Source organism: Myotis daubentonii, chromosome 4 (genome assembly GCF_963259705.1).
Source record: "Myotis daubentonii chromosome 4, mMyoDau2.1, whole genome shotgun sequence".
Lineage (NCBI taxonomy): Eukaryota > Metazoa > Chordata > Mammalia > Chiroptera > Vespertilionidae > Myotis > Myotis daubentonii.
In genome coordinates, this window is record NC_081843.1 from 38,071,158 (window position 1) to 38,097,198 (window position 26,041).

General features: G+C 36.8%; 1 protein-coding gene across 1 annotated transcript in view; it reads left to right on the forward strand.

Moving 5' to 3' along the window:
* The window catches only part of FBN2 (fibrillin 2), a 253,809-nt gene that overhangs the window by 214,099 nt on the left and 13,669 nt on the right, over positions 1 to 26,041 (forward strand). The window contains exons 47-61 of the mRNA XM_059693719.1: positions 1,456 to 1,584; positions 2,008 to 2,127; positions 4,841 to 4,966; positions 5,613 to 5,765; positions 6,625 to 6,690; positions 6,980 to 7,105; positions 7,687 to 7,806; positions 8,742 to 8,864; positions 9,501 to 9,632; positions 18,016 to 18,141; positions 19,463 to 19,669; positions 20,757 to 20,882; positions 22,455 to 22,577; positions 23,946 to 24,062; positions 24,892 to 25,020. Of these exons, the coding sequence (XP_059549702.1) occupies positions 1,456 to 1,584; positions 2,008 to 2,127; positions 4,841 to 4,966; positions 5,613 to 5,765; positions 6,625 to 6,690; positions 6,980 to 7,105; positions 7,687 to 7,806; positions 8,742 to 8,864; positions 9,501 to 9,632; positions 18,016 to 18,141; positions 19,463 to 19,669; positions 20,757 to 20,882; positions 22,455 to 22,577; positions 23,946 to 24,062; positions 24,892 to 25,020 (1,923 nt within the window). The remainder of the gene's footprint in view (positions 1 to 1,455; positions 1,585 to 2,007; positions 2,128 to 4,840; positions 4,967 to 5,612; positions 5,766 to 6,624; positions 6,691 to 6,979; positions 7,106 to 7,686; positions 7,807 to 8,741; positions 8,865 to 9,500; positions 9,633 to 18,015; positions 18,142 to 19,462; positions 19,670 to 20,756; positions 20,883 to 22,454; positions 22,578 to 23,945; positions 24,063 to 24,891; positions 25,021 to 26,041) is intronic.

Consider the following 26,041-nt stretch of genomic DNA (forward strand, 5'->3'; position numbering starts at 1 on the left):
GCCAAACGCTATGTGATACTGCTGACTAATTTTTAGTTAACTCAAGCCTTAGTACTGGCATAAATAATCACAAAACAATCTGCTGTGCTGAGTACTTCATCAACCAGTCGATTCAGGGCAAAGGGCCATGCAGGTGATAGTAGATGTATTGGGGCTGTGCTGTGGTTTGGGGTTATTTTTTACCTCTTAAATGGCATTGAAATAGACCTGTCATTGTTTCAGCGTTATTACTAGTATTTAATATATTCCGTTGCTAGTATTTAATATATTCCATTCTTGGTTAATGCTCAAATACTGACAGTCTCCAACTTAACAACATGCTGTGTGTTGAAATTCTATTTTCCGGCAGCTTTGAAGCCAGGGATGATGCTTTTTCCCACAGAAACAGCATGTGCTGATATCTTTTTGGGACCAACTTTAGATTCTCAGTGGAAAATAAAACTGTCTACTGGTACAGGATTTTAGCCTTTGCCCCTAACAGATATTGATGAAAATAATAATTGCTAGTGAGTAGGGGAGGTGCCTATATGTGATGGAGGAGATGGTAAGAGAAATGACAACCAGCATTGACAGTATTTCTTGTTTATCATGTGCCAGGCACTATACTGGTACTTTAAACATAACATCTCTTAATTCACATGGTCCTTTAAGGTATGTGAAAGTAACTCAGGCTTTCTACCATTATGGGACGATCCCTGCTCAAACCTATCTCCCAATTTAACCAAACATATGTTCCTCTGTTTTATTTTCTTTCTTTTTTGTCTCAAAATTCTGCACTGGGAAAACTTTTGAGCTAATTGGACATTTTATTCAACTATCACCATCTTGTCTATCATTTCTCAGACACTTTGCACAGCCATGGAGAACTAAAGACAGGGACATGGCTCTGATCAAAGCACAATGTTCAAGCAACCCAGAGAATTACTCAAATGCAGTCAAACCTAAGCTTAACTGGAAACCTAACACCAATCCCCTCCTCCAGATTCTATATTCTACCAGCAATTCTAGTCTTTTTAATATAATTGATTTTTCTATATTTAATATGCTCCATTACTTGTCCTTTGAATATAGTCAGCTTATCTCCAGGTGAGGTCACTTGCAAGCTACGCAGTCAAGTTAAACTTATATATCCTTCTGCCTCTGGGAAAAGAAATTTTTTCAACTGGAAAGAAGGGAACATTTTACCTTAAACCTTCAACTTATAAATTTGCTTATAAATTCCTGAGTTATAGAAATATCAAAAATGTGCCCTGGTGGTTGAAATACAGTAGGGCTCTATGTGACCTTATAAGGCAGGTGATGCTTACAATCTGAGCTATTTCCCTGTGTTGATGGGGAATTGTAGTGGAGGGTTTTTGTGAATGTGTTCCAAGAAATATGGTTTTAAGTTGCAACTTGTGACACAGTATACATGTGAGAGTTCTCTCCTAAAATCCAACTCATGTTTGCTTACAGACATAGATGAGTGCAGTTCCTTTTTTGGTCAGGTGTGCAGAAATGGGCGGTGTTTTAATGAAATTGGCTCCTTCAAGTGTTTATGTAATGAAGGTTATGAACTAACTCCAGATGGAAAGAACTGTATAGGTAAGTATCTAAATAATAAAGTCTTTAAGTTGTTTTGTAAAATAATGATGTGACTCCCCCAAGCTCCACTTAAGGACTCATTCACATTTCCATTTGTTCATCTGATCACATGAACAAGTTAAGGTTATCATGGGAAATGTTTCTTATAAGGAATAAGCTAACAATTGGAAATGACTCATGTGCACAATGTTTATTAGGATAGAGCTTGAAACTATCCATGTCTCAGTAAAAGTAGACAAAGGAAACAAAACAAGGAAATTAGCCTCTTGTCAAATGAGTAATACCCGAGATGTCAAAAGAGAATCTCGGGCGTATTTGTCCATAGTGACTTGGAGGAACAGAGAGCCCAAGCTGTATTAATGTTTATGTCACTTGACAACAGTGACCTCATATTTGAATAATTTTTCTTGTTTCTCTTTCAAGATACTAATGAGTGCGTAGCCCTTCCCGGTTCCTGCTCTCCCGGGACCTGTCAGAATTTGGAGGGATCCTTCCGATGCATCTGTCCCCCGGGGTACGAAGTGAAGAGCGAGAACTGCATCGGTGAGGCTAACATTTATGCTGTGGCCCCCGAGCTGGTCAGTGTAATAAGACCTGCTACAGACTCTGTGGGAGTCTACTCAGTCCAAGCATGCTGACCCAAAGAGTTTAAGCATACCGCTGCCTACATATGTCTTATTGAATCCTCAGAAATGATTTGAAGGTGTATTGGTGGGAATACAGGGTCTAGGGATGTGGGCTTTTTCATTAACACAAGTCTTATACTAGGAAAAGAATTTTCAGTGTGCTCTAATCTTTTTTCCAAATGCCAACAGAGACTTCCTATTGAATTTAAAGAGTGTCTATAAAAACAAAATGTAATCGTTGGCAACCAATTTTAAAACATCTATTAAAGGTGTCCAGAGTCCTAGAAATGTGGAGCAGAAAACCTTGACATTGCTGTTGAGACATTTTTCTCCTTGGGAAGGCCTCATGTCAGAACAGAAAACGTTAATCCGTTTGTCGTAACAGATGTTTTTCTGTTGAAACTCTTCCAGCTTACAAGAACATTGTAACCACATCAGAAGTGGGTCCCAGAATTTCCTGGTGGATGTGATGCAGGCCGAACTTTTTACAGTTACTTGATTTCACTTTTATACAAATTATTTTTTACAGTCTTGTTGAAATTCAGAAGCACCAGAATCTTAGTGTGATTGATAAGGTGGTTTTTGTCCTTTGAGTTATCTACTTTTTAAAAATGTTCCATGTAACTCTACTTTTCACATTCAAGGGACATATACAAACAGAACTGAAGGGAACAGTTTACTTCATCAAACTTAATTAGTTTTCATCCCATATAATTACATATAATGGGTATCCCTAGTCATTCCAATTTGGTCTTTATACCTTTTCCCTTTTCTGTCTGATGTGTATAGTTCACTGTAAGATTGTCTAGTGTTTTAATACTTAAAAAAAAATAATAGAAGCACCTTAATGCAAAATTGAAATATTTAAGATCCTTTCTTTCATTTTCTTTACCATATTTAATCTCAGTCTTCATTGTACCTGTGCTCCACCCCTTTATGGAAAAGTGACAGTAGCAGTGTATCACCCGTTGAGAGGGAATAGATATAGATGTGCTGCTTTGTGTCAGAAAGATTCAGCTACCTTTTCTCCTGGTGAAAAACATCTATGATCCAGTTACATTTCATTACATTTCATAAATATTTTATTTCTTTTATCCATTGTTGGCCGTGCCACCATTTTGCATCTCTGAAAAGTTGTTTTTTAGTTAACTTAATTCACTGTAAGATTGTTTTCTTCAGACTAGAATCTCTATCAACTTTTCCCAGATGAAATGCTTTTTAACATGACTATATACACACACACTCACACACAAACACATATGTTTACACGTGTATACATACAATGGATATTATAGTGACCACGGCACCTTTTAGGTGCTGGAATACAGGCCTTGCCTCAGGTAACTTACTGCCTAACAGGAAATTCATATTGTGTGTTGGTAAACCTGTTTTATAAAGATAGTTATAATCCAGTGTGAGAGACACTATACTGGAGGCATGTCCAGGATGTGGGAGCGGAGGAGGAGGCTGGGAATAATGATGATAGTGGTGACAGGTGGTATGCCAAGGAAGCTCACCACAAAAGATTGGTGACACTCGAGGTGGCTCTTAAATATTGATAGGAATTTATAATCAAGGAAAGGGGCAGCACAGAGGAGGTCATTTGAAGACACAGGTAACACAAGTGTGGTAAAGGGTATTGACAAGATGGAACTTAGTCCTGCAGGCAGTGTGAAGCATTACAGGGTTTTTTGTTTGTTTGTTTGTTTGTTTTTAGAAAGAATGGAATATAACTCACTCGTGAACATTCTGCCAATATAAATTAAGAACATAGCATGTGCCAGATAGTATGCTAGACTAAGCTGAAGGGGCATTAGTATTCCAGACAGACAGACATGTCAGGTCCTCATGGAGCTTGCATTCTCTCATGTCTGGAATTATGTAATGTTTCTTCATTCAGTTAAAATAACCCATTACATAAGCACCTCCAATGGAAAAAAAAGCTAAACATCACTGGTAAGGAATCCTTATTTATTTTAAGGAACCATTTTGGGGTGAAGTGGGAACAATAAAATTCTCAAAACACGTCTGAGTCCTAATTCCATAGGCACAGATTTTCAACTAGAAAGACAGCCCTGATGGCATTGTGAAGAGAAAAGGGTAAAAGAGGGAGATACTGCAGTCAGGAGATTTACGATAATCCCAGTGGTAAATGATAGTGAGTTTGAATGTACAAAGGAGGTAGCATTGATAGGCCTCATGCTGTTTGTAAATGGAGGTTAAAAGGTCAGAGTGAAGAATAAAGGTGACTACAGGATCCCAACTTAGGTTGCTCAGAGGAACATCAGAGAAGGGAACCAGTTGAGCTTGCACTGCCCATAGGATATTGATTGAACTGGTCATGTCAGGTGGACAGGTGGATGTACATACGCCCCTAAGGACCAAGGGCAGGGAGCCAGAGATTAACTTGAGATATCAGGGCATATGGTTGATTGAAATTGGATATAATCCTTGACTTCTAAGAAATAATAGTTTACTTTTAAATAATAAGTATAAAATTCATATAATATCTTGTTTTATATTAAATAGCCCATGGGTAGTGGACTATTGTAGTATGAAAAAATTATTTATCTTGAAATATTGAGCAGTGTGCTGATTTGACTAAATCAATAAATTCTGCTGTTCTGCAGACATAAATGAATGTGACGAAGATCCCAACATCTGTCTTTTTGGTTCCTGCACCAATACTCCTGGGGGCTTCCAGTGTATCTGCCCCCCTGGCTTTGTGCTGTCTGATAATGGACGGAGATGCTTCGGTAAGCTTTAAAATCACTTCTCTGTCATAATTCACTCTTAGAAACGTCAAAGTTAGACAGTAACCCATTACACTGATCTCTGTCACTATACATGTCTATGGCAATTATATCATCTTTGAGTTAAAAATGTAGGTCTCAAAAGAATTTACACTGGACAAATTTTAAGGTACTTTGATTTATTGGCTCTGTTTCTTCATATTTTAAATTTTTCATGAAAAATTCTTGTTTTACTCTTCTGTTATGTTGTTGACATAGATTTGTATGTACATTCATATATTAATTGTTTTTTGTGTGATTTAACTAAATGAAAGTTACCTACATTGTTTTTTTTAGGCAACAGTGTGATGGTAGAAAAGAGATCTGGAAATCATTTTAATATTGAGCATAATTTCTCAAATTTCCAAGGCACATTATAAAAATATTTTAATCATTTTAAATAATTAAATAATATTTTATAAACAAGTCAACTGAAATTGGCAAATGAAATCAGCCATTGAGGATTTCCAGACCTGTCTTTTAATTGCTAATCTGATCTGCATATGTTCAACCCATAAGAAATGTTCTCTCAGAAATAGAGTTTTATACAAATTATTCCACCTTTTTAAATGACCAATAAGGAGGTCTGTGATTTTGCTTTCTTGAATAGATACTCGCCAGAGCTTCTGCTTCACAAACTTTGAAAATGGAAAGTGTTCTGTACCCAAAGCTTTCAACACCACAAAGGCAAAATGCTGCTGTAGTAAGATGCCAGGAGAGGGCTGGGGGGACCCCTGTGAGCTGTGTCCCAAAGATGATGAAGGTGAGATCAACAACCTAAAACACCCCTTTGCACTGTTTTGGGAATTTTTGTTAGGAGTAGGTTTGACTACATAATTTATGAATATTTTGAAGGTGAAATTAACCCCTCACACATAAACTTGAATGGTTCATTGAGCAACCTAATCTGAGGGACTTCTTTTGACATCTGTATTCAACATGTGTAAGCACAGGAAGTTACCCTGCTATTTCACACACACACACACACACACACACACACACCCAAGATTAGTATTAATTTCCTTCAAAAAAGTTAGAATCAATAAAAAATATATAAAAAAATAAATAAATATAAAATAAAATTAAAATTAAAAATAAATAAAATTAGAAAGGTGCGAGAAGAAAATGAAAATTATATTCCAAATTGCTGTGGGAGTCCCATTGTATCACAGACTAGGGCTCTCAGGGTCTTAAAAGGAAGTTGAGTCAACACAATGGCCATTTGCTGGAAGAGACCAAGAGCCTCCAGGTCTTGTTAGCACAACTGAATTGTAGGCTAGTTCCCAGCAAGCTCAGGACTGGCTTGGCCTCCAGGTCAGAAGTGGCATCTATGTGTAATGAGGAGAGAGGGCTCTTTAGCTGCTCAGTGCTCAGAGAGCAGAGAGAACCAGAAGCCCTCAGTAGGTGGCACCCCAGGGGGAGCTGGGAAAGCTCAGGAGATCTTCTCTAAGCTCAGTGCTGCTTTTGAAATAAATAATAAAAATAAAATAAGAGGCTCTTATTAAAAACAGCTTTATAAAAAAAAAAGAAGTCTAATTGCACATAGATTGTTTATCAGCTTTTAAGTTCTCTGGTAGTTGAGACTCTTCAATGATGAAGAATTTTTATTTTTTTCTCTGTAGTTGCATTCCAGGATTTGTGTCCTTATGGCCATGGAACTGTTCCTAGTCTTCATGATACTCGAGAAGGTGTGGTTGGATATATTTCACTCCTATAGTCTTCTTTTATATGAATATATTATTGTTCTTTATTTTATAAATCCTGCTGACTTTCCTGTGTAATACCTAGCATATTGTATTTAGTATACATATTCAGTATTTTTTGTATATCACATGCATTACACTTGTAAGACCATGTTGTGGTATATGAAATATATATTTCTCTTATAGAAGTGTTTATAAGTTTTAGAAATTTTGAATAGGTAGCTTCAGCATATCTTTCCATATGAGGACATTCTTGGGCGATTCTGTATTTTAGATGTCAATGAATGTCTTGAGAGCCCGGGCATTTGTTCAAATGGTCAGTGTATCAACACAGATGGGTCTTTTCGCTGTGAATGCCCAATGGGTTACAACCTGGATTACACTGGAGTACGCTGTGTGGGTGAGTGTTGAATCCACATTACCTAAAGTTCTATTTTATGTCTCATATTCAGCAAAAGGTCTCTCTGGTACCCTGGGTGGTGGTGGGATTTGCAAAGCCAGGATAAATGGCTAGTAACTGCTCTTTCTATTCCCATCCTACATTTTCCAGTAGGCCTGGTTTATGTGAAAGTGGAGAGAGTTGCCCAAACTCTGCCTTCAACCAAAATATACAAAATCTGATGTGTCTAGAGATTTACAGTTGCCAAAACCACTAACTGGGAAAGAGATCCATTTTACTTTATGACTTTGCATGCCCGCTCTTGCAGCAGAAGACCACATCCCTCTCTTGAGTTTGAGTTTCAGGGCAGGCATGGCTGTCTGGGGGCTCAGAGCACACTTGATCCTTCAGGGTCCTCAGTCCTCTGCACTTCACAAAGGCTGGTCAGCCAAGGCCGAGGGAGGGGTTTGAGGTGGGAGACGAGAGTCAAGAATGCCCTGCGTAGAACCTGGAAATGTGTGAGGGCCAGGTAGATATTCATGGGTGTGCTTTGATTACTAAAACTCCACCAAATTTTATGGCATTTTCTTACTCTTCTTCAGATACTGATGAATGTTCAATTGGTAATCCTTGTGGAAATGGTACATGTACCAATGTTATTGGGAGTTTTGAATGCAATTGCAATGAAGGCTTTGAGCCAGGGCCCATGATGAATTGTGAAGGCAAGTGATACTTTCTTATCATTTCTTCTTTAATGTCTCAGTTTTTATTTATAGTATCCTGATATTCAAGTGATATTTACTTCACAAATGTATTTCATCACAAATGTATTTACTTCAATGAGCATAGTTACAATAGCTGCTTTAATGCCCTTGCCTGGTAATTCTAGCATCTGGGTCATCTCAGAGTTGGCATCCATTGATTGTCTGTTCCCTTGAGCCATTTGCCTGGCTCTTCCTTGTGTTGGTTAATTTTGGATTATACCCTGGGTATTGTGAATGATATCTTCTAGAATCAGTTAGATTGCTTCTACGAATGTGGATGCTTTTTTCTTAGCAGGCAGTTAACTTGGATGAAAATGAAAGCAGACTGACAGGCATGTGGAAGACAGTGGTTCAGATTTCAGTTCTGTTCTTTACACCTTAGTGGCTAGCCCCTTTGATTCACACACACACACACACACACACACACACACACACACACACACGCCAGGTTAAGTCTCTGGCCCTCTCCTTTTTGGAGTTCCCCCTCACTCTTCAGCCATCTTGGTTGCCCCAAGACTCCTACAGAAACCAAGAAAGTTTCTACTGAAAATTTAGCTGCCAGGTGCTGTAATTTTTAAAACAGTAAATTGGGAACTTATTCCTTGCTGGTTGTTTGCTGAGTTTCAACTATCACCAAAAAACTGTTTTAGATAGTTTTTGTGTGTGTTTGTGTGTGTGCGTGCACATGCATGTGCATTTAGAGTTTATAGTTATTTGTGGGAGGATGAGCTTGTTAGGCAAGTGAAAGTAAGTGATACTGTCTCCATACCAGAAGTGGAAGTCAGATTATCCTATTGCTTTCTGTGTAACTGCCAAGTAAATTCATCAGTGTTTATTTAAACAAATAATCAGAGCCCTCAGCTGAGCCCCTGGCTGCCTGTCTCTTTGATCAGATATCAATGAGTGTGCCCAGAACCCTCTGCTGTGTGCTTTCCGCTGCATGAACACCTTCGGGTCCTATGAATGCACATGTCCAATTGGATACGCCCTCAGGGAAGACCAGAAGATGTGCAAAGGTAAGGCCACAGGCAAGGAAGTGGTTAGACCTTTATTTGCCATGCTGGGAATATCTTATGTCTTAATGATTTATCGTTCTCAGCAGTCTTCTTTCAGAGCTTTACAGAAATGTTTATGACAGCATTTTACTGGTAGGTTTTCATACCTAGAAACAAGACACTTGATGATCTGTTCAGTCAAGTCAAAGATAAGATGGGTTGAGGAGCTCACCAGTTGTCACACTCTTGGGCTCTTCATAAAGAAAAGATTGTCCTTTCCAGGACTTCTTACCAGTAGGACCAATGTTGAAACTTATAAATCTAGAATATAGCCAATAGTTTAAAAAGATGGAGCTCCTACATGATTACATTTTCAGACTCCAAAAACCAAATGTATGACTTAAAAGTACAAAACAACCTGACTGGCATGGCTCATGGTTTGATTCCCGGTCAGGGCACATGCCTGGTTTGCAGGCTTGATCCCCATTGGGGAGCATTCAGGAGGTAGCCAATCAGTAATTCTCTCTCATCATTGATGTTTCTAACTCTCTCTCCATTCCTCTGAAATCAATAAAAAATATTTTTTAAAAGTGCTAAACAATGGTCTGTTTCTGAGAACTTCTTATTTTTATATTTTTTATTAAAATTATTTTACAGACCTGGACGAATGTGCTGAAGGACTACATGACTGTGAATCCAGAGGCATGATGTGTAAGAATCTGATCGGCACTTTCATGTGCATCTGCCCGCCTGGAATGACCCGGAGGCCTGACGGAGAAGGCTGCATAGGTAAGGTTATGAGGAATGATGTCGCTTATTTAATATTTCTACTCCAAGATAGATTTATGGCACTATTCCAAAATCATCCCAACGGCAAGGCAATTATTTCCCCAGCTGTTTCAAGCTGTGCTAGACTTCCTCCATCTCAGGGTCCAGCCAATGCAATAGGTTCTGGATAATGCAGTGGCAATTATGCCCATCCTAGAATATATCCCCTCTTGTTTTTCTTAATTCTGTGTCCTGTAAATCTAAAGCACTGAATTTAGAAGGGTAAAAAACTTGCAGCAATTGTGCTCATATAACAAAATAAAAGTATGAGTTAATGGTCTCTATCTCTTTTCTAATCATTCCATGAATAAGGAGAGTAGACACAGATAATCTCCAGAAACCTATTGCAGGCTGGATATCTCTAACCTTGGCCATATTTTCAACATATTTGAACTTCAGTTAATTTACCTATAAAGCAAAGAGGTAGGGCTGTTTCTCTGAGATGACTTCAAGGGTTTAAAATGCTATGATTTTATAATGCAAGCCAAAGTCTCATGCCATGTAAGCTGGCCATGGCCCCTGCATGCTATCTCAGCACTTCTTCCCAAAGGTGCTGTCACCTGGGGCGCTGAAGCCTACTTACTACACAGTCTTCCTTCTCCTTGAAAATGGGTGGCTCCCCTCCTTTAATTAAGAACCTGCTGCTCCCTCCTAACCTCCAGTACGTAGAGAAATGTGGTTATTTTGGAGGAACATTTGAAGATTACTAATAATTTATTATTTTGGTAAAAAACAAAATAAGTTTTCAAATGAATCTATTAACGATTTCCTGGAATAGAGAGTGGATGCAGATGGACACTAGGGACCCCTTTGGGAGATGGAAATGTTCTAAAACTAGTTTGCAATGATTGCACACTTAATTTATTAAAAATCATTGAATTGCACACTTAAAACACAAATTATATAGCATCTGAATTATACTTCAATAAATGCCAACAAAATACTTTTTGGGAATTCATTAACATTATATAAATGTAATTGATGAGAAGGCTTCATTTTAAAGACGATGGAATAAAAATGTGTTACTTCACTCCCATCCTGTGAAAATTTTAGAACTATGACAAGGGAGAAAGAGAACTGTTTTAGATTAAGTGAAGAAATGGTCACAACCACAGGCTGAAAAATATTCTTGAAATAATAGAAAATTTCAAACAAAAACACAGATGTTCAGCAGCATATTTTTCTTTAGGCTTTGGCAGAATACATATATCTCTAAAAGTAACTGCCCCAATTTAAAATGTTCATCCGGCCAAAACCGGTTTGGCTCAGTGGATAGAGCGTCGGCCTGGGGACTGGAAGGTCCCAGGTTCGATTCCGGTCAAGGGCATGTACCTGGGTTGCGGGCACATCCCCAGTGGGGGGTGTGCAGGAGGCAGCTGATCGATGTTTCTCTTTCATCGATGCTTCTAACTCTCTATCTCTCTCCCTTCCTCTCTGTAAAAAAATCAATAAAATATGTTTTAAAAAAATAAACAAAATAAAATGTTCATCCGACAATCTTCGATTAGAAGATAAAGGACATAGGTGAATGAGAGAGGTATGGAATATTTCTGTAGCAGCCCAGTTCCGTACTGCAGTGTCAAAAGATGCAGAAATGAAAGAGAAATCGTGTTGACATACTAAGACTTTACTCAGAGCCACACTGACCTCCTAAGTTACCTGAAAGCTTGAGAGTACATGTCCCTAGGACAGAGAGCATCACAGATTTGGTGAGAGTTTATTTATACAACAGCCTTGAATTGAAACTATGGGTTGTGCCCAGTTCAGCACTGGTGATCTCCTACACCATTTTTCAGCAAATAGCTGAACTGGAGAAAATTGTTCAGAGATGAATAACTACACAAAACTACAACTAATGCATATATATACTGGGGTGGGAAGTGGGTAGAGAAAGAAGACAAAATAAACAAGAATTAGACTAAATGCCTCAGAAAACAAAAGAAGAAGATTTTTAAAAAATGTTTTGGTAACTCTAATAGATATCAAAATTCAAATAGAAGATATTGAAAAAAGATAAAGCAATATCAAGAGATAATGGTCTAACAGAGCTTAGGAAAAACATAAAGCTACCACAGAAATTAACATCACATTAGAAGTAATAAAAAATAGAAAGGGATGACAACACAGCCAGTAATGTGAATATGGAAGTAATTAATAAGAAGACGACAGGGGTAGAAAACAAAGTCAGTATACGTATAAATGAAGTCCCTGGAGAAAAAAGAAAACTAAAAAATAAAACAGGAAAAAATGTTTAACTATATTTGAGTACTTGTAGAAGAAATTCTTGTAGAAAATATTTAATTCAGCATATCAGAAGAGCCCACCGCTCCATGGAACACTGTTGCGAAGAGTCACTCATTTATTCAATTATCTACCAAACATCTGTTATGTTTGTGATTCTTGGGATATCATAATAAACTGGAAGGACAAGTTTTCCCTTCTCCACCCCAACCCCACTCTCAAGTGGTTTATGTTCTAGTCAGGAAGAGCATTCATCAAACAAATAAAGAAATAATCAACATGATAACTTCATAGAGTGGTAAATCTTTTCAAGAAAGTAAGATTAGTGACTGGATGGGAACTACTTTAGAATACACTTCTAAGGAAGCCTTCTCTGATGAGTGACATTTGAACTGGGAACTAGAAAAAATAAGGAAATAGCAAGAGCAAAGAACAGGAATGAAAACCAGTATAGCTGAAGCCCAATGGTAGGCATGGGCATTGCAGGCCATGGTAAAGAGCTGGTTTTATGCTAAGGGCATGTGGCAGAGTAACTCAGAGTGTGTGCCCTAAAGATGGATGGTAAGTATGAGAACTCCAGTTTCATACCTACTAGCTCTATGACCTAGAGCAAGTTTGCCTCCCCATGTGCCTCAAATTCCCCATCTAAAAACAAATAGGAATGATGGGGTCATTTACCTCCAAAGATTATTGGGAGCATTAAATTAGGGAATGCATGTAAAAAATCCTTAGAACAGCCCTTGAAAAATAGTTACATTTTGATTAAGGGCTAGTTGTTATTATTCTATAATTTACATTTTAAAAGACCTCTGATGGCTTTGTAGATGATGCATTGTAAGGGTGTGAGAGCAGAAGCAGGATTCATTTAGGTGGCTATTTAAATCATCCAGATGAGAGGTGAAGGAGGCTCAGATAAAAGCATAGACGAATAGAAATGTGATGAAATTGACATATTCAGAATATACTTTGGAGATAATCAACAGAACTAGCTGATGGATGGACTGGATATGGTGGATGAAGGAAGAGGTATAAAAGATGAGTTCTAGGGCATTTACTGGAATAATTGGTTGGATGAAACTACTATTAACTGACAAGGGAAAGACTGGAAGAAACAAGTTGTGATTACAAGTATAAAGTTCTGTTTTGACCATGTGAAGTATAAGATATGGTTTAGCTTTCCAGTGATAACACCAAGTATGCCATATTTATAGATTGCTAGCAAATAGGTAGTGTTTAAAAATCATAAGATTGGATGAGAACACTGAGAAAGAATATAGAGAGTGGAAGAAGTAGTGACTGACCTCTGGGCACCCCAATATTTAGAGTGATTAAAAATGTTTGGAAGACACCCTGGTCTTTTTGGCTCAGTGGATAGAGCATCAACCTGCGGACTGAAGGGTCCCAGGTTTGATTCCAATCAAGGGCACATGCCCAGGGTGTGGGCTCAATCTCCAGTAGGGGGCGTACAGGAGGCAGCCAATTATTGATGTTTCTGTCTATCTCTCCCTCTCCCTTCCTCTCTGAAATCAATAAAAATATATGTTAAAAAACATATCAAGAAGACTAAAAATAAGTTTCCCGCAAGATAGGAAGTTCTCTAGGTCAGTGTGAAGCTGTGGGAGTTACAAGAATGGATTATTCAAACACATAGAGAGTAGTCACTTGTGCCTGATGCTGCTGAGATATAGAATAAGACACAGACAGAGAAGCAATAATTAGACTTGGTGATCTCTTCAGGAGTACTTTCCATGTTGGGGGTAGACCAGGAGGGTTACAGAAAGGACCCAAGATTAGGAAGTGGACACGGCAACCATAGGTCATTCTTTCAAGAAATTTGTAGGGAACCACAAAAGACCCCAAATAGCCAACACAATCTTGAGAAAGAAGAACAAAGCTGGAGGCATGATACTTCCTTATTTCAAACTATATTATAATATAGTAATCAAAATATTATGGTATTGGTATAAAAACAGACACACAGGTCAGTTTTGGAGAGAACAGCAAACTGAGGAGCCAAGAATACTGTAAGCAAACATAGTCTCTTCAATAAGTAGTGCTGGAAAAACTGGACAGCCACATGCAAAAGAATGAAACTGGACCACTCTCTTACACCATACACCAAAATCAACTTAAAATGAATTATATACTAGAAGATAAGACCTAAAACCATAAAACTGGTAGAATAAAGCATAGGGGTATGCTCCTTGGCATTGGTCTTGGCAATGATTTTCTTTCAACACCAAAAGCAAAAATAAACAAGTGGGACTGTATCAAACTAAAAACTTCTGCTCAGAAAAGGAAACCATCAGCAAAGTGAAAAGGCCACCTATGTAATGGAAGAAAATATTTGCAAACTACGGAACTGGTAAGGGGTTAATATCCAAAGTATACAAGGAACTCATACAACTCAATAGCAAGTAATAATAATGATAATTAGATTTTTTTTTAAATAGGCAAAGGACCTGAATAGTCATTTTTCCAAAGAAAACATGCAATGGTGAACAGGTATATGAAAAGGTGCTCAACATCACTAATCATGAGGTAAATGGGGAAAAAAACACATCCCATAATGAGATATTACCTCACACCTATTAGGATGGTTGTTATAAAAAAAGATTAGTGTTGACAAGGATGTGGAGAAAAGGGAACCCTGGGCACTGTTGGTGGAAATGTAAATTGGTACAACCACTATGGGTGTTCAAAAAATTGAAAATAGAACTAGCATATGATCTAGCAGTTCCACTTCTTGGTATATATCCAATGGAACAAAACCATTATCTCAAAAAGATACCTGTACTTTCATGTTCAATTATAATTATTTATAATAGTCAAGGTATGGAAACATCCTAAGTGTCTGTGGATGAACGGACTAAAAAAAAATATACAAATATGCTATAACTTATATGTAGAATTTTTTTTTAAGTTGAACTCACAGAAACAGAATGAAAAAGTGGTTCCTCAGGGGCAGGGGTTGGGGGAATCATGACAGGTTAGTAAAAGGGTACAAATTTGCAGTTATAAGATGAATAAGGTCTGAGGATCTAATGCATAACATGGTGATATAGTTGGTAACACTGTATTATGTAATTGAAATTTGCTAAGAGAGTAGAACTTAAATATTCTCACACACAAAAATGTAAATCTGTGATTGATGGAAGTGTCAATGACTTTGATGGAAGGAATCCTTTCAGAAAATATGTGCATCATGGTGTGCACTTTATCTCACATTTTCATTTGTCAATTATACCTCAATAAAGCTGGAGTAAAATAAAACAGGAGTCAGAGAACTGAGCAGGGAAAAAAAAAGAAATTTTGCCCTGAGGGAACTAAAATGTGGTAGTTGCTGGAGGGATAATATGTTGAGAGAGATTATTTTTTTTAATCACGCTGAGGGAATGATTCATTGAAAAGAAGGAGAATTGTGAAGTCTGGAAGGTAATCCAGAGTACAAGTTCAAACACTTGACCTTTGAGAAAAACCAGAGATACTTCAGCTGTTGAAAAAGAACAGGAGATTGAAAATGAGGGCGCAGACAGGTGGTTCATTGTGGGGAGATGAATGAGTTCTTAATATGTGATAGTCATTTTAGAAAGCAGGAGTGTGGACATACTAGGAAGGGTAGTAGGATTGTCAAGGGAGTATCACTACCGGTCTGAGATTTCAGTCTTGCACTAAAGCAAGACCTAGTCTGTTTGCTGCACTCCATCAGGCACAAGTAGGTAGAAGGAAATGAGTGTGCATAGTATAATGGACAGTGAAGTGATGGGTCATTGGCAATCCTGAAATTGCCAAAGCATAGAAAGTGGAATGCTGGAAATCAAAATTTCATAGGTGGCACAATATCACACCAAGATACACCCTAGTAGATTTACAAATTTCAACAGAAAAAAAAGAAAGTAAAGATGGGAAATGAATTTTGTTGGCTGTAGGCGACCAGGCAGAGAAAGAAATTACCTGCAAGGTGGGGAAAAAATCAGTATACTCTTTTTTCAAGTTCTCTCAGTAATTGTTAATGCCAATGGTAGCATAACAAAGGTAAGCTAGGCCTGGCCTGCGTGGCTCAGCGGTTGAGCGGCAACCTATGAACCAGGAGGTCATGGGTTTGATTCCTGGTCAGAGTACATGCCCGGGTTGCGGGCTCAATCCCCAGTAGGGGGCATGCAGGAGGAAGCCAATTCATGATTCTCTCTCATCATGGATGTTTCTCTCTCTATCTCCCTCTCCCTTCCTCTCTGAAATCCATAAAAATGCGTGTTTTTTTTAAAAAAAAAAAGTAAGCTAGGATTTTGAGGCATATCTAGTTATCTTTCAAGTATAAAAACTGTATTATACATTATCAAATGTCGAGGCACTCGAGAAGTATATCCCACAAGAGCCCTTCTTGAAAAAAAATAGCTCAATTCAAACAAATAAAATAAAAATAAAGGTGAATGAGGGATAGGATTAAATCAAGAAGACAGACCTTGAACCCTCAAGTTCTAGAAATAACAGACACTATGCAATTACTTAAATCAATACCTTAGCTCAATCCTTCGGCATATATTTTAAGTTTTCCGCACAAGTTATTTTTGCTAAAAGGGGAACAGTATCTACACCAACATACATCATGATGAATTTCAGAACAGTTAAGAGCAGAATGTAAACCCTTACTGTATAAATCCTTTTTTCTCTAGAAGGAGAGAAAAACCAGATTCCCTACACATGAACAGGAAAATTGGGTAAAAGGAAATAATGGAACAATACTTTCAAAACATTCCAAGGAAAAATACTTTGGAACTGAAATTCTATACTCAATCCAAGTGAGAAAACAAGCAAAATGAGAAGTTGTCAGACGTGTATTTTAGAATATTTACCACACATGTACCTTCTCTAGAATGATAACCAAAGTATATACTCATATATTTTCTTAATTAATTCAGGAGGAAGTAGTAGTACATATGAAACAATGGTGAGCCAAGAAAACCAGTAAACCTCATAATTTGGTTAAAATAGATGCTCATGGTGGGTAAAATATTTAAAAAAAAATTTCTAGATCACAAAAACCTGGCAAGTACCACAGGGGGAGAACAGAAAGAAGTAAACTCATGGCAAGGTACTTGTTATTGCCAGAAGCTTTTTAAACAGATACGTATTAGGAAAGTATTAAGAGTGTGTATTGAAGTTGTCCCATAGTTACCACTAGAAGAATAGAAAGAAGATTATAACTTCCAAATATGAGTTTGGGATGAGAGAGGATGGCATAGAAAAGTAGACTAATTTAATAAATATTGAGAGAAGGGGGCAATAGCATGGTAGATATAAAACAATATAAAATGGCAGGTAAAATTCAAATATATCAGTAATCATAATAGATACAAGTAGTTGAAATGGCTGGTTAATAATAAATGTACTTCTAAAAAAATTTTTAATCCAGGTTGGTGCTTTTTACAAGAAATGTACCAAATTAGAATGTGAGAGAGGTTAAAAATAAAGGATTGGAACAAGATATTCAAGGCAATTGCTAAAAAAAGAAAGCACATGCAAAATAAAAACCAATAAATTGAAAATTTAAAAATATATAAAAAACAGTTTATCAAAAAGATTTCATTGTCTTGCACTTTTTTACACTCCTAACAACATAGTGTTGGGGGAAAAAAACCTCAAATGAAATTTACAAAATATTAAATAATCACAATTAGTAGGTGTATAGAGAATTTTAAAAAAACAATTTGCTAATATACTCACCAGCCTTCCCTAGCACCTACCACCCCTATGCCCCAGTTTTTCTCTGATAGCACAAAAATGACATCCTCTTCCCCAAGATTCTTCTCCTCCTTGTCTGGTGTCTATCCCTTTTGGAGGTAAATTTTCCAGTTCTTCATCAAACACCACCCCGTCCCTGCAAGGGGGGACAAGGAGGAAGAGCACACTTTGTTAAGAAAGAACCCACCTGGAAGATGAGTTAAAGTTGAAAATAAATCAGTATTCACACATGACTAGTTTTTATCTCATCATATTAGTACTTTAGTGAAGATGTTTTAAACAAGATATAATCCATTATAAGGTAATTTTAAATTATAATTTTATAATCTATTCATTATTCACATTATTTATTTTTCTAAAGATGAAAATGAATGCAGAACCAAGCCAGGAATCTGTGAAAATGGGCGTTGCGTTAACACTATTGGGAGCTACAGGTGCGAGTGTAATGAAGGATTTCAATCAAGTTCCTCAGGCACTGAATGCCTTGGTAAGTTGATATATGCGTGTATTTTACTTGGTAAATAAAACATCTGTTTTATGATGTCATCACAGAAAAGCTCTACATATATATCCTTGTCTACTAAACAAATCTCTCAATCTTAGTAATCCACATACCTCTTCCTGAAGATACACACCTATTAAAATGACATATTTGTCCATATGTGCGTTACTTGCACATCTATGTGTCATATAAATAACATTTTAAATAGTCTTCCCAAGATTAATATTAATTAAAGTCTATGGAAAATGTGACTTTAGTAAAACTTACATCAGGGGATGATGATTTAATTCCAAAAGAAAATATTTTTAATGTGTGGTAAGCTCTGCTGAATTAATGATATTAAAGTAAAGGCCATATTTTAAAAATGCAATAAAGGTTAAATTTTATTTTATGGTACAGAAAAACGTTTTAGAAAATATTTTCTTATGGAAAATATAAGTCTCAAACATTGTGTTGTATTATAATGCATGTATCATAAGCCATTTTAGTACATTATGAGCAGGTATAAAAGTATGGAATAGCAAAACGTAAGGCAAACCAAGAGAAATAAGATTACTCATCATTTGATTTGGTGTAAAAACAGCATGTTTCAACTACATCAGATTTTTCTCAAAATGATGTCATCTGTTTTAAATCCTAGGAAATTATTAGTCAAGAAAATATATAGTTTGTTCAGTCTAGACCTTTACTAACCATCAGTCTTTTCAGATATAAAAAGTGGTCTTTTCTTTTTATATTAATAACAGTTTCACTAGGATGGTTCATAAAAACCATATTAATGATTTCTTGCCTCTCTACATCAGAGAGATCCCTATCCTTGTTCTAAAAACACCTACTTAGTCTAAATGTTTGAACCATCTTTTAGATGTAGAAATTAAGATTAAATTGAATATTACCAAATTTATAACATAGTCTAGAATTTTCTTTTCAAAAACAACTTCTGATACTTGTTTGCTTATTTAAAGGAAAATAATTTGATTTTTATTTGGATTCTACAGAAATGGTAGTTTACTATCACTTAGTTGCTGATGGATTAAAGAAAAATAATTTTTCTAAAATATAGTGTCACTTTTTGTCCAAATTTAACAAACTGTCTATAGTGATAGAACGCTTTATGAACTTAACTCCCAACAAAATGTTATGATTGTTAAACCATCGTAGTGTGACTGTTCATATCAAAGAATATTTACCTTGTTAAGTTATAGCTAAGAATGAAAGTATTGATTGTCCTGTTTAATTTGAAGTTCAAGATAATGAAGTGTCAGTTCCATGACATTGATTCCTATTGACTGCGCTGTCATTTCAGACAATCGACAGGGACTCTGCTTTGCAGAGGTATTACAAACGATGTGTCAGATGGCATCCAGCAGCCGCAACCTCGTCACCAAGTCAGAATGCTGCTGCGATGGGGGGCGAGGCTGGGGTCACCAGTGTGAGCTTTGCCCACTTCCTGGAACTGCCCAGTACAAAAAGATATGTCCTCATGGCCCGGGATACACCACTGATGGAAGAGGTAAGGAGTTGAGGAAATTGGTGCATATTATCCAACAGTGAACTTCATTCATTAGGATTAGTTTGAAGGAAACGTGGAAAAATAATAATAAAAATAATCCATAATAATAAAAGCATAGTATGCTAATTGGACCAGACAACCTTTCAGATGAAGCCAGGGCTGTGAGGGAAGGCCAGTCCCGGGTGCCAGAGGGAAGCTGGTGCCGGCAGCTGGGAGAAGGAAGGTCTACTCTTGCATGAATTTTGTGCATTGGGCCTCTACTACAATAATAATCGCTAAAATATTTTTATGTATGTGTTTGTATATGCTTTTTGCTAATACTTTTGAGACTTTGTATCAAATCTAAGAGGTAGAATTTATTATTCCCATTTTAACAGATGAGGAAACAAAACACAAGCTAAGATAACAAGTAATTTTCCCAAGATCACACCCTTTTTAAGGGATGGACCCAGGAATGGAACATATCTGTCTGACCCCCAAAGGCCATGCTTGTAACCCCCAAACTATATTGACTCAAATAAATGTTATTTATTTATTTGAGTGTGCACCAAAATTTAGTCTGTTTTAACATGTTTACAAAACAGCAACTCTCATAATTGATTAGTGGTTTCCATTTCTTTTGTACAACCAACTAATTTCCTGAAAAATACCATTTTCCTCTATCCCTATACAGATTCCAAACCCTATGTCTGATTATTTGCTAATAAATCCCTTTCTTTCGAGTCTAAGGCTAGTGCAGATTTGAGGCCAGTCCATGGGAAATTATCACAAATTCCAAATTAGTGGAACTTCACAAAGAAAGTTTTCTAGATTCCCCCCAAAATAATTCATACTTAGGTTGCAAAACGAGTAAACTTAAACAGGGCTTTCAACACAGTCTTCGTTTGTTTATCTCTTCCCATCACTGCAGATTATTTTTATGTCCCTTCCATGTTGCCATTTATCTGAATGATGAAAAGGCACCCTGAATGTTGGTTGTTAGTTATCTCGTGTCGATTCCTTAAATTTCTTGGTTTCTAAACAGTTTTAACCTCAAATATATATTGACTTCTCCTTGGTTCTGGTTTCGGTTTTGTCTTGGCCACAGATATTGATGAATGTAAGGTTATGCCGAACCTGTGCACCAATGGTCAGTGCATCAACACCATGGGCTCCTTCCGGTGCTTCTGCAAGGTGGGCTACACCACAGACATCAGCGGAACTTCGTGTGTAGGTAAGGCAGGACATCTCTGTGTCTGGGAGCTTGTCGGCTACTGTTTCCTGCAAGTCACTTACTGTCAGTAGAGTATCTTTATTAGATACTCTACTGCAATGTACATGTTATTAAAATGATGCCACTCCTTTCAGTAATGTGGCTCTTGGTATCATCGTAGTTGTCTGAGGCCTTGTCCAATCATTTGGGACACAGAACTGTTCAATTATAAAAAATGAACTTCCAACATTTTATATTTTAATTTAAGATGTATAAATGACATTTGTTTGTCATTGTTTTGATGAGAGAAAGGGGATTTTGGTTGTGGATGTGTGTGTTTGTATATAAAGAGGGAATGCTTTGTGCTTGTTTCTCATTGCTGGTTTTTGCATAATATAAATGTCCAGTAGCAAAACAGTTTCAGTACAGAAACCTTCTACATTTTTACAATCTCTTTTTCTAATTTAATTTTTTTATTGTCTCACCCATGTGATTCTATCACAGTTTGGGGACAAAGGTGATTTGCCTTTATTGAGTCTTCCCAAAATATTCAACTTTGTTTTCATTGAAGAAAAAAAATATTTTCTCCTTTATGATTCATCAACTTAGCATGATATTCTCTAAACTGCCTATTTCATTAATGAAGCACACCTGGCATGAAAAAGTTAAGAAAAAACAAACTGACTCATAGTAAGCATTTGTCTCACTTGGTTGGGCATGAAAGTAAGGGAGAATAGGCTCTTAACCATGAGCTTTCAGCATTCTGTGGGTATCAATCAATATGTTTTATGGAGAAAATGTAAATTGTTTGCTATCAATCGGAGTCCTAGCAGAAAAAAAGGTGGCATAGTCGAATGAGGACAGTTTAAGGAGGGCTTAACAAAGGAACCGTCTATAGTGGTGTGGACAGTGTCTGCAGAACCACAGGAAGGGTGCTGTGTACTAGGGCAATACTACTCCTGGACCAAAAGGAGGGAGGGAGAGGCTGCTGGGACCTGGAAGGAGAAAGTTATACACAGAGGGATGCCTTGAGAGGAGCTAGGACTCTGATCCCATGACTCAGTCAGCCTGAGCCCACCTTGCGGGGAAAGAGTTGAGGAGACAAGAACCAGCCAGAAGACAGAGAGCAAGAGAGCAGGCTCCTGGGCCCATGAGCAGCATGGACTAGGGAGAGGACTGGACCTGGCAGGCAAGTGGAAGATTTCCAGCACAGTCCATGACCCCACAAGCTACTTCAGGGAGTGTCAGCCTGGAGAGTTTAAGAGAAATTCTGCTACATCTACATGTCAAAAAATGTTTTTAAACTCTTGCTTTTAAGTCTATGGCTCTCAAATTGTAAACCAAAGTACATTAATCTAAAGAATTGAGTGGGTGTTTTAACCTTGGTCAACTGCCAAGATCCATAGATTGATCTACAAAGTAAACCAGTGCATTACTTGAGGGAATATTGTTCTGTGCATCATTTCTCCCTGGCTGTTTTCCATTTTAAGTTGAAGAGAAAAAGCTAAATGAATGAAGTAAGAAGAAAGAGGGAGGGAAGAAGCTAGTTGTTTCTTTTACCAAGAATTTAATCTTCACATCACTTTGATTTAGATCTTGACGAATGTTCCCAGTCCCCGAAACCATGCAATTTCATCTGCAAGAACAGCGAGGGGAGCTACCAGTGCTCGTGTCCAAGGGGATATGTCCTGCAGGAGGATGGGAAAACGTGCAAAGGTGGGGAAGAGCTTCTGGCATTTATGACCCTTGTCTATGTCTCTTCTTTCAGATTCAAATTTAGCTAATTGGGGATTATGCCACATGCACCTCCTTCAATCTCATTTTCTTAGTGACCATTTTATTACTCATAGAAAATTCTAATAAAGGACATGGGGTAGGAGGCAGGCAATATTAAAACCCATGTTGCAGTGGCTTGCTTCCTAGAGTAACCCACACACATTAAAAAACAAATAAAATTAAAACAAATTAATTTTGGTGAGGGAAGAGATTAAGACAAATAACTAAAATGAGATTTTTTTTTGTTATCTAAGATTTCATTTCTAAAAACTATCTTTATTACTGCCATAGTCTAAAAATGAATTGTTAAATTTAAATTTTTTTGCTTTGTTAGTATTAAAAGTAATTATCAAACTAAATTAGATAATTAAAATAGCTCCAATACTATACTCATATATTGAATTTTATATTAATCTCATCAGTATGGAATTATTAGACTGAGGAAGTTCCTGTCTAATTAAATTTTTGAAATACAGATTATGCTCAAGAAAATGAGGTTTTATTTCCAATAAATAAAAAAATAGCAAGCAGTACTGTTCTCTTGTACCTATTTAGTGAACCATTATGAGTCAGTTTAATTTTGCACATTTATAATGAGTACAACTAAAACGTGTGTTTTTAAACTTTAAAATAATGAATTAATCTTGTTTATATCTTACATTGCTTTGTAAATGTATTTAAATATATTTTTCTATCTTAAGTTCCAATCTAACCAAAATCACATTTTGAGTTTTCTGTCAGTCCAGTCCAGCTATTACTTCCGGGTATGACTAGAGTCACAGGTGCTGTGTTTTTGCTTCCTCTGGTGTTTATGATGGTGACTTCATTTGGAACCCGAGACCCTGACTCAATGTTTGTGTTAAGACCTACATCAATTTCCAAATTCTGTTTTATTTTTATTTAACCCTCTCCCTTAATAGGAATAAGTGACCAGCCATGTACTAAACTGTACATTCAATACAAGAATTATAATCTTTGAATAATAACTTTGAGAACAATTCATGGAAACCACAGTGATTCCTTCATTCAATTTCTTATTTTAAGAAAACTTAGTGTGATGTATCACCTTCATCAGTCTATCACAGTAGCCCATAATATTTATGCTGCTTAGGTATGTGAAAAGAAACTGCTTGTCAAAAAAGGAAAAAAAAGGAACTGCTTGTCATATGCATATTGAAGCCTATAAAAATTCCAGCAAAAACTTTGGCAGAATATTCCCAGTAGATCAAACATCTCGTGTGGCTTCACGACAAAGGATGCATATCCAGACACCACTGCTCTGATTTGCATGGGCTTCTCTCATTTCAGACCTTGATGAATGTCAAACCAAACAGCACAATTGCCAGTTTCTCTGTGTCAACACTCTGGGAGGTTTTACCTGTAAATGTCCACCTGGTTTCACCCAGCACCACACTGCATGTATTGGTAAGACAAAACTACAAATGGGAAATTTTACAAACTTTGATAGATGCATAAAACTTGTACTTAAAATGGTAATGTCTTCAGTACTTATAGTTAGAACCAATTCCTCATAATTAGTGGTCTACAACTGTTGCTTGCCCTAGCCAGTTTGGCTCAGTGGATAGAGCGTTAGCCTGCGGACTAAAGGTTCCCAGGTTCAATTCCGGCCAAGGGCACATGCCTGGGTTGTGGGGTCAATCCTCCTCAGTAGGGAGCGTGCAGGAGGCAGCCAATCAATGATTCTTATCATTGATGTTTCTCTCTCTCTATCCCTTCCCTTCCTCTCTGAAATCAATAAAAATATATTTAAAAAATAAAATTAAATAAAAATGTTGCTAATAATATAGATTTTTTCTCTCTCTCAGGGATGATATTCAAAGGGAAAAAAGACCTATACTGTGTAGTCTGAGCATACACACACAGTAGGCATCTTCCAAGCAGCGCCTTTATATTGCATTTTAAATATGTGTTCAGATAAAATCTGATCAAAGGTTCACTGTAATTTGGACCATGTTAATGAACATATTGGGGTTTTTAATGTTAGAAGACACATATGTTAAGGCTCTTTTGGTCATATCATTGAAAACCTTGTCCTCGGTCAACTCAAAATATGTTCCACTTTCACATCTCTTGAAATACACTCTTTCTTCCTACTTTTACCTTTATATGACAGTGAATACTGGCATCCATTTCCCTAAAGTGCTCTTTTCACATTGGGAAACTTAGCCTTTCATAGTTCACTTTTTACTTTATGTAGTGAAATTTGAATCATGTAATAATTTGTCTTTGCTAGACAACAATGAATGTGGGTCTCAGCCTTCCCTTTGTGGAGCAAAGGGGATCTGTCAGAACACCCCTGGGAGCTTCAGCTGCGAATGCCAACGAGGGTTCTCCCTTGATGCCACTGGACTCAACTGTGAAGGTGAGTTTATTTGCTCAAAAACCCTTAATCACATACAGCATGCTGTTTTCTTTTTCCTCCCGAGCCACTAAATGAGAAATGTTGATCATCTCAAAAGAAGAAAAATATATTTAAAAATTTAGGACCCAGCAATTTATTTTTGTTCATAAGTTTCCATAATTATTCTGAGGGCAGAATAATTATGTGCTGAAACAAAATTTGGTGAGTACAAACTGGCTTCTAAAGTAACTGAACTGTTTACTTCATTATTGATCTAAAAAAGAATTGAACTGAAAAAGAATTCTATACCTAATATGGTTTACAGTAGTGAGTATACTGTACCAGGAAAAAAAAGGGAGAGGACTTTTGTCCTATGATACCTGAATGTATAACATTAAGTGTAAGAAAAAGGACCAATTGTCATAGAGAACTGGAAAAATGTATCGAAAGCATGCTGCTAATTATATAGATTTTAGCAGATGGCAGTTTGTGTTTTATTTATTTTAGTCGCCCTCTACTTATTCTTAGAAATATAAGATTATGGAGAGATTAACTGGGGAACTTACATGCATATATGCACAGCACATGGGTACGAAAAATAGTGTGGTGAAGGCCTGAGAGGGGCGGGTGTGGGATGAAGGGGGTTAATGGGGGGGAAAAAGGGAGGGACATCTGTAATACTTTCAACAATAATGAAAAGTTTTAAAAGAAATAAATTATGAATTCTAGAAATATATTCTAAGTTTTTAAGATACTCTTTATAAGTATTGTAGGGCTTTTATATATGTATCTAATTTGCCACCAAGAAAAATTTAGTTTTAAATTTTTCTACTTTAATATTTTACATTTGAAGTCATTGAGACTTTGAAAGTATTCTGAACATACAGCTGCTTGCCACGTGTGAGTTCAGCTTGTGACTATCCACATAAGATACCATTTATTAATTATCCATATAAATTTGTTACATACACATCAAACATGCCAATTTTATTTCACTCTTTATGGGTAGATTTCAAAGCCTCATTGTCATTCCAAAAGAGTA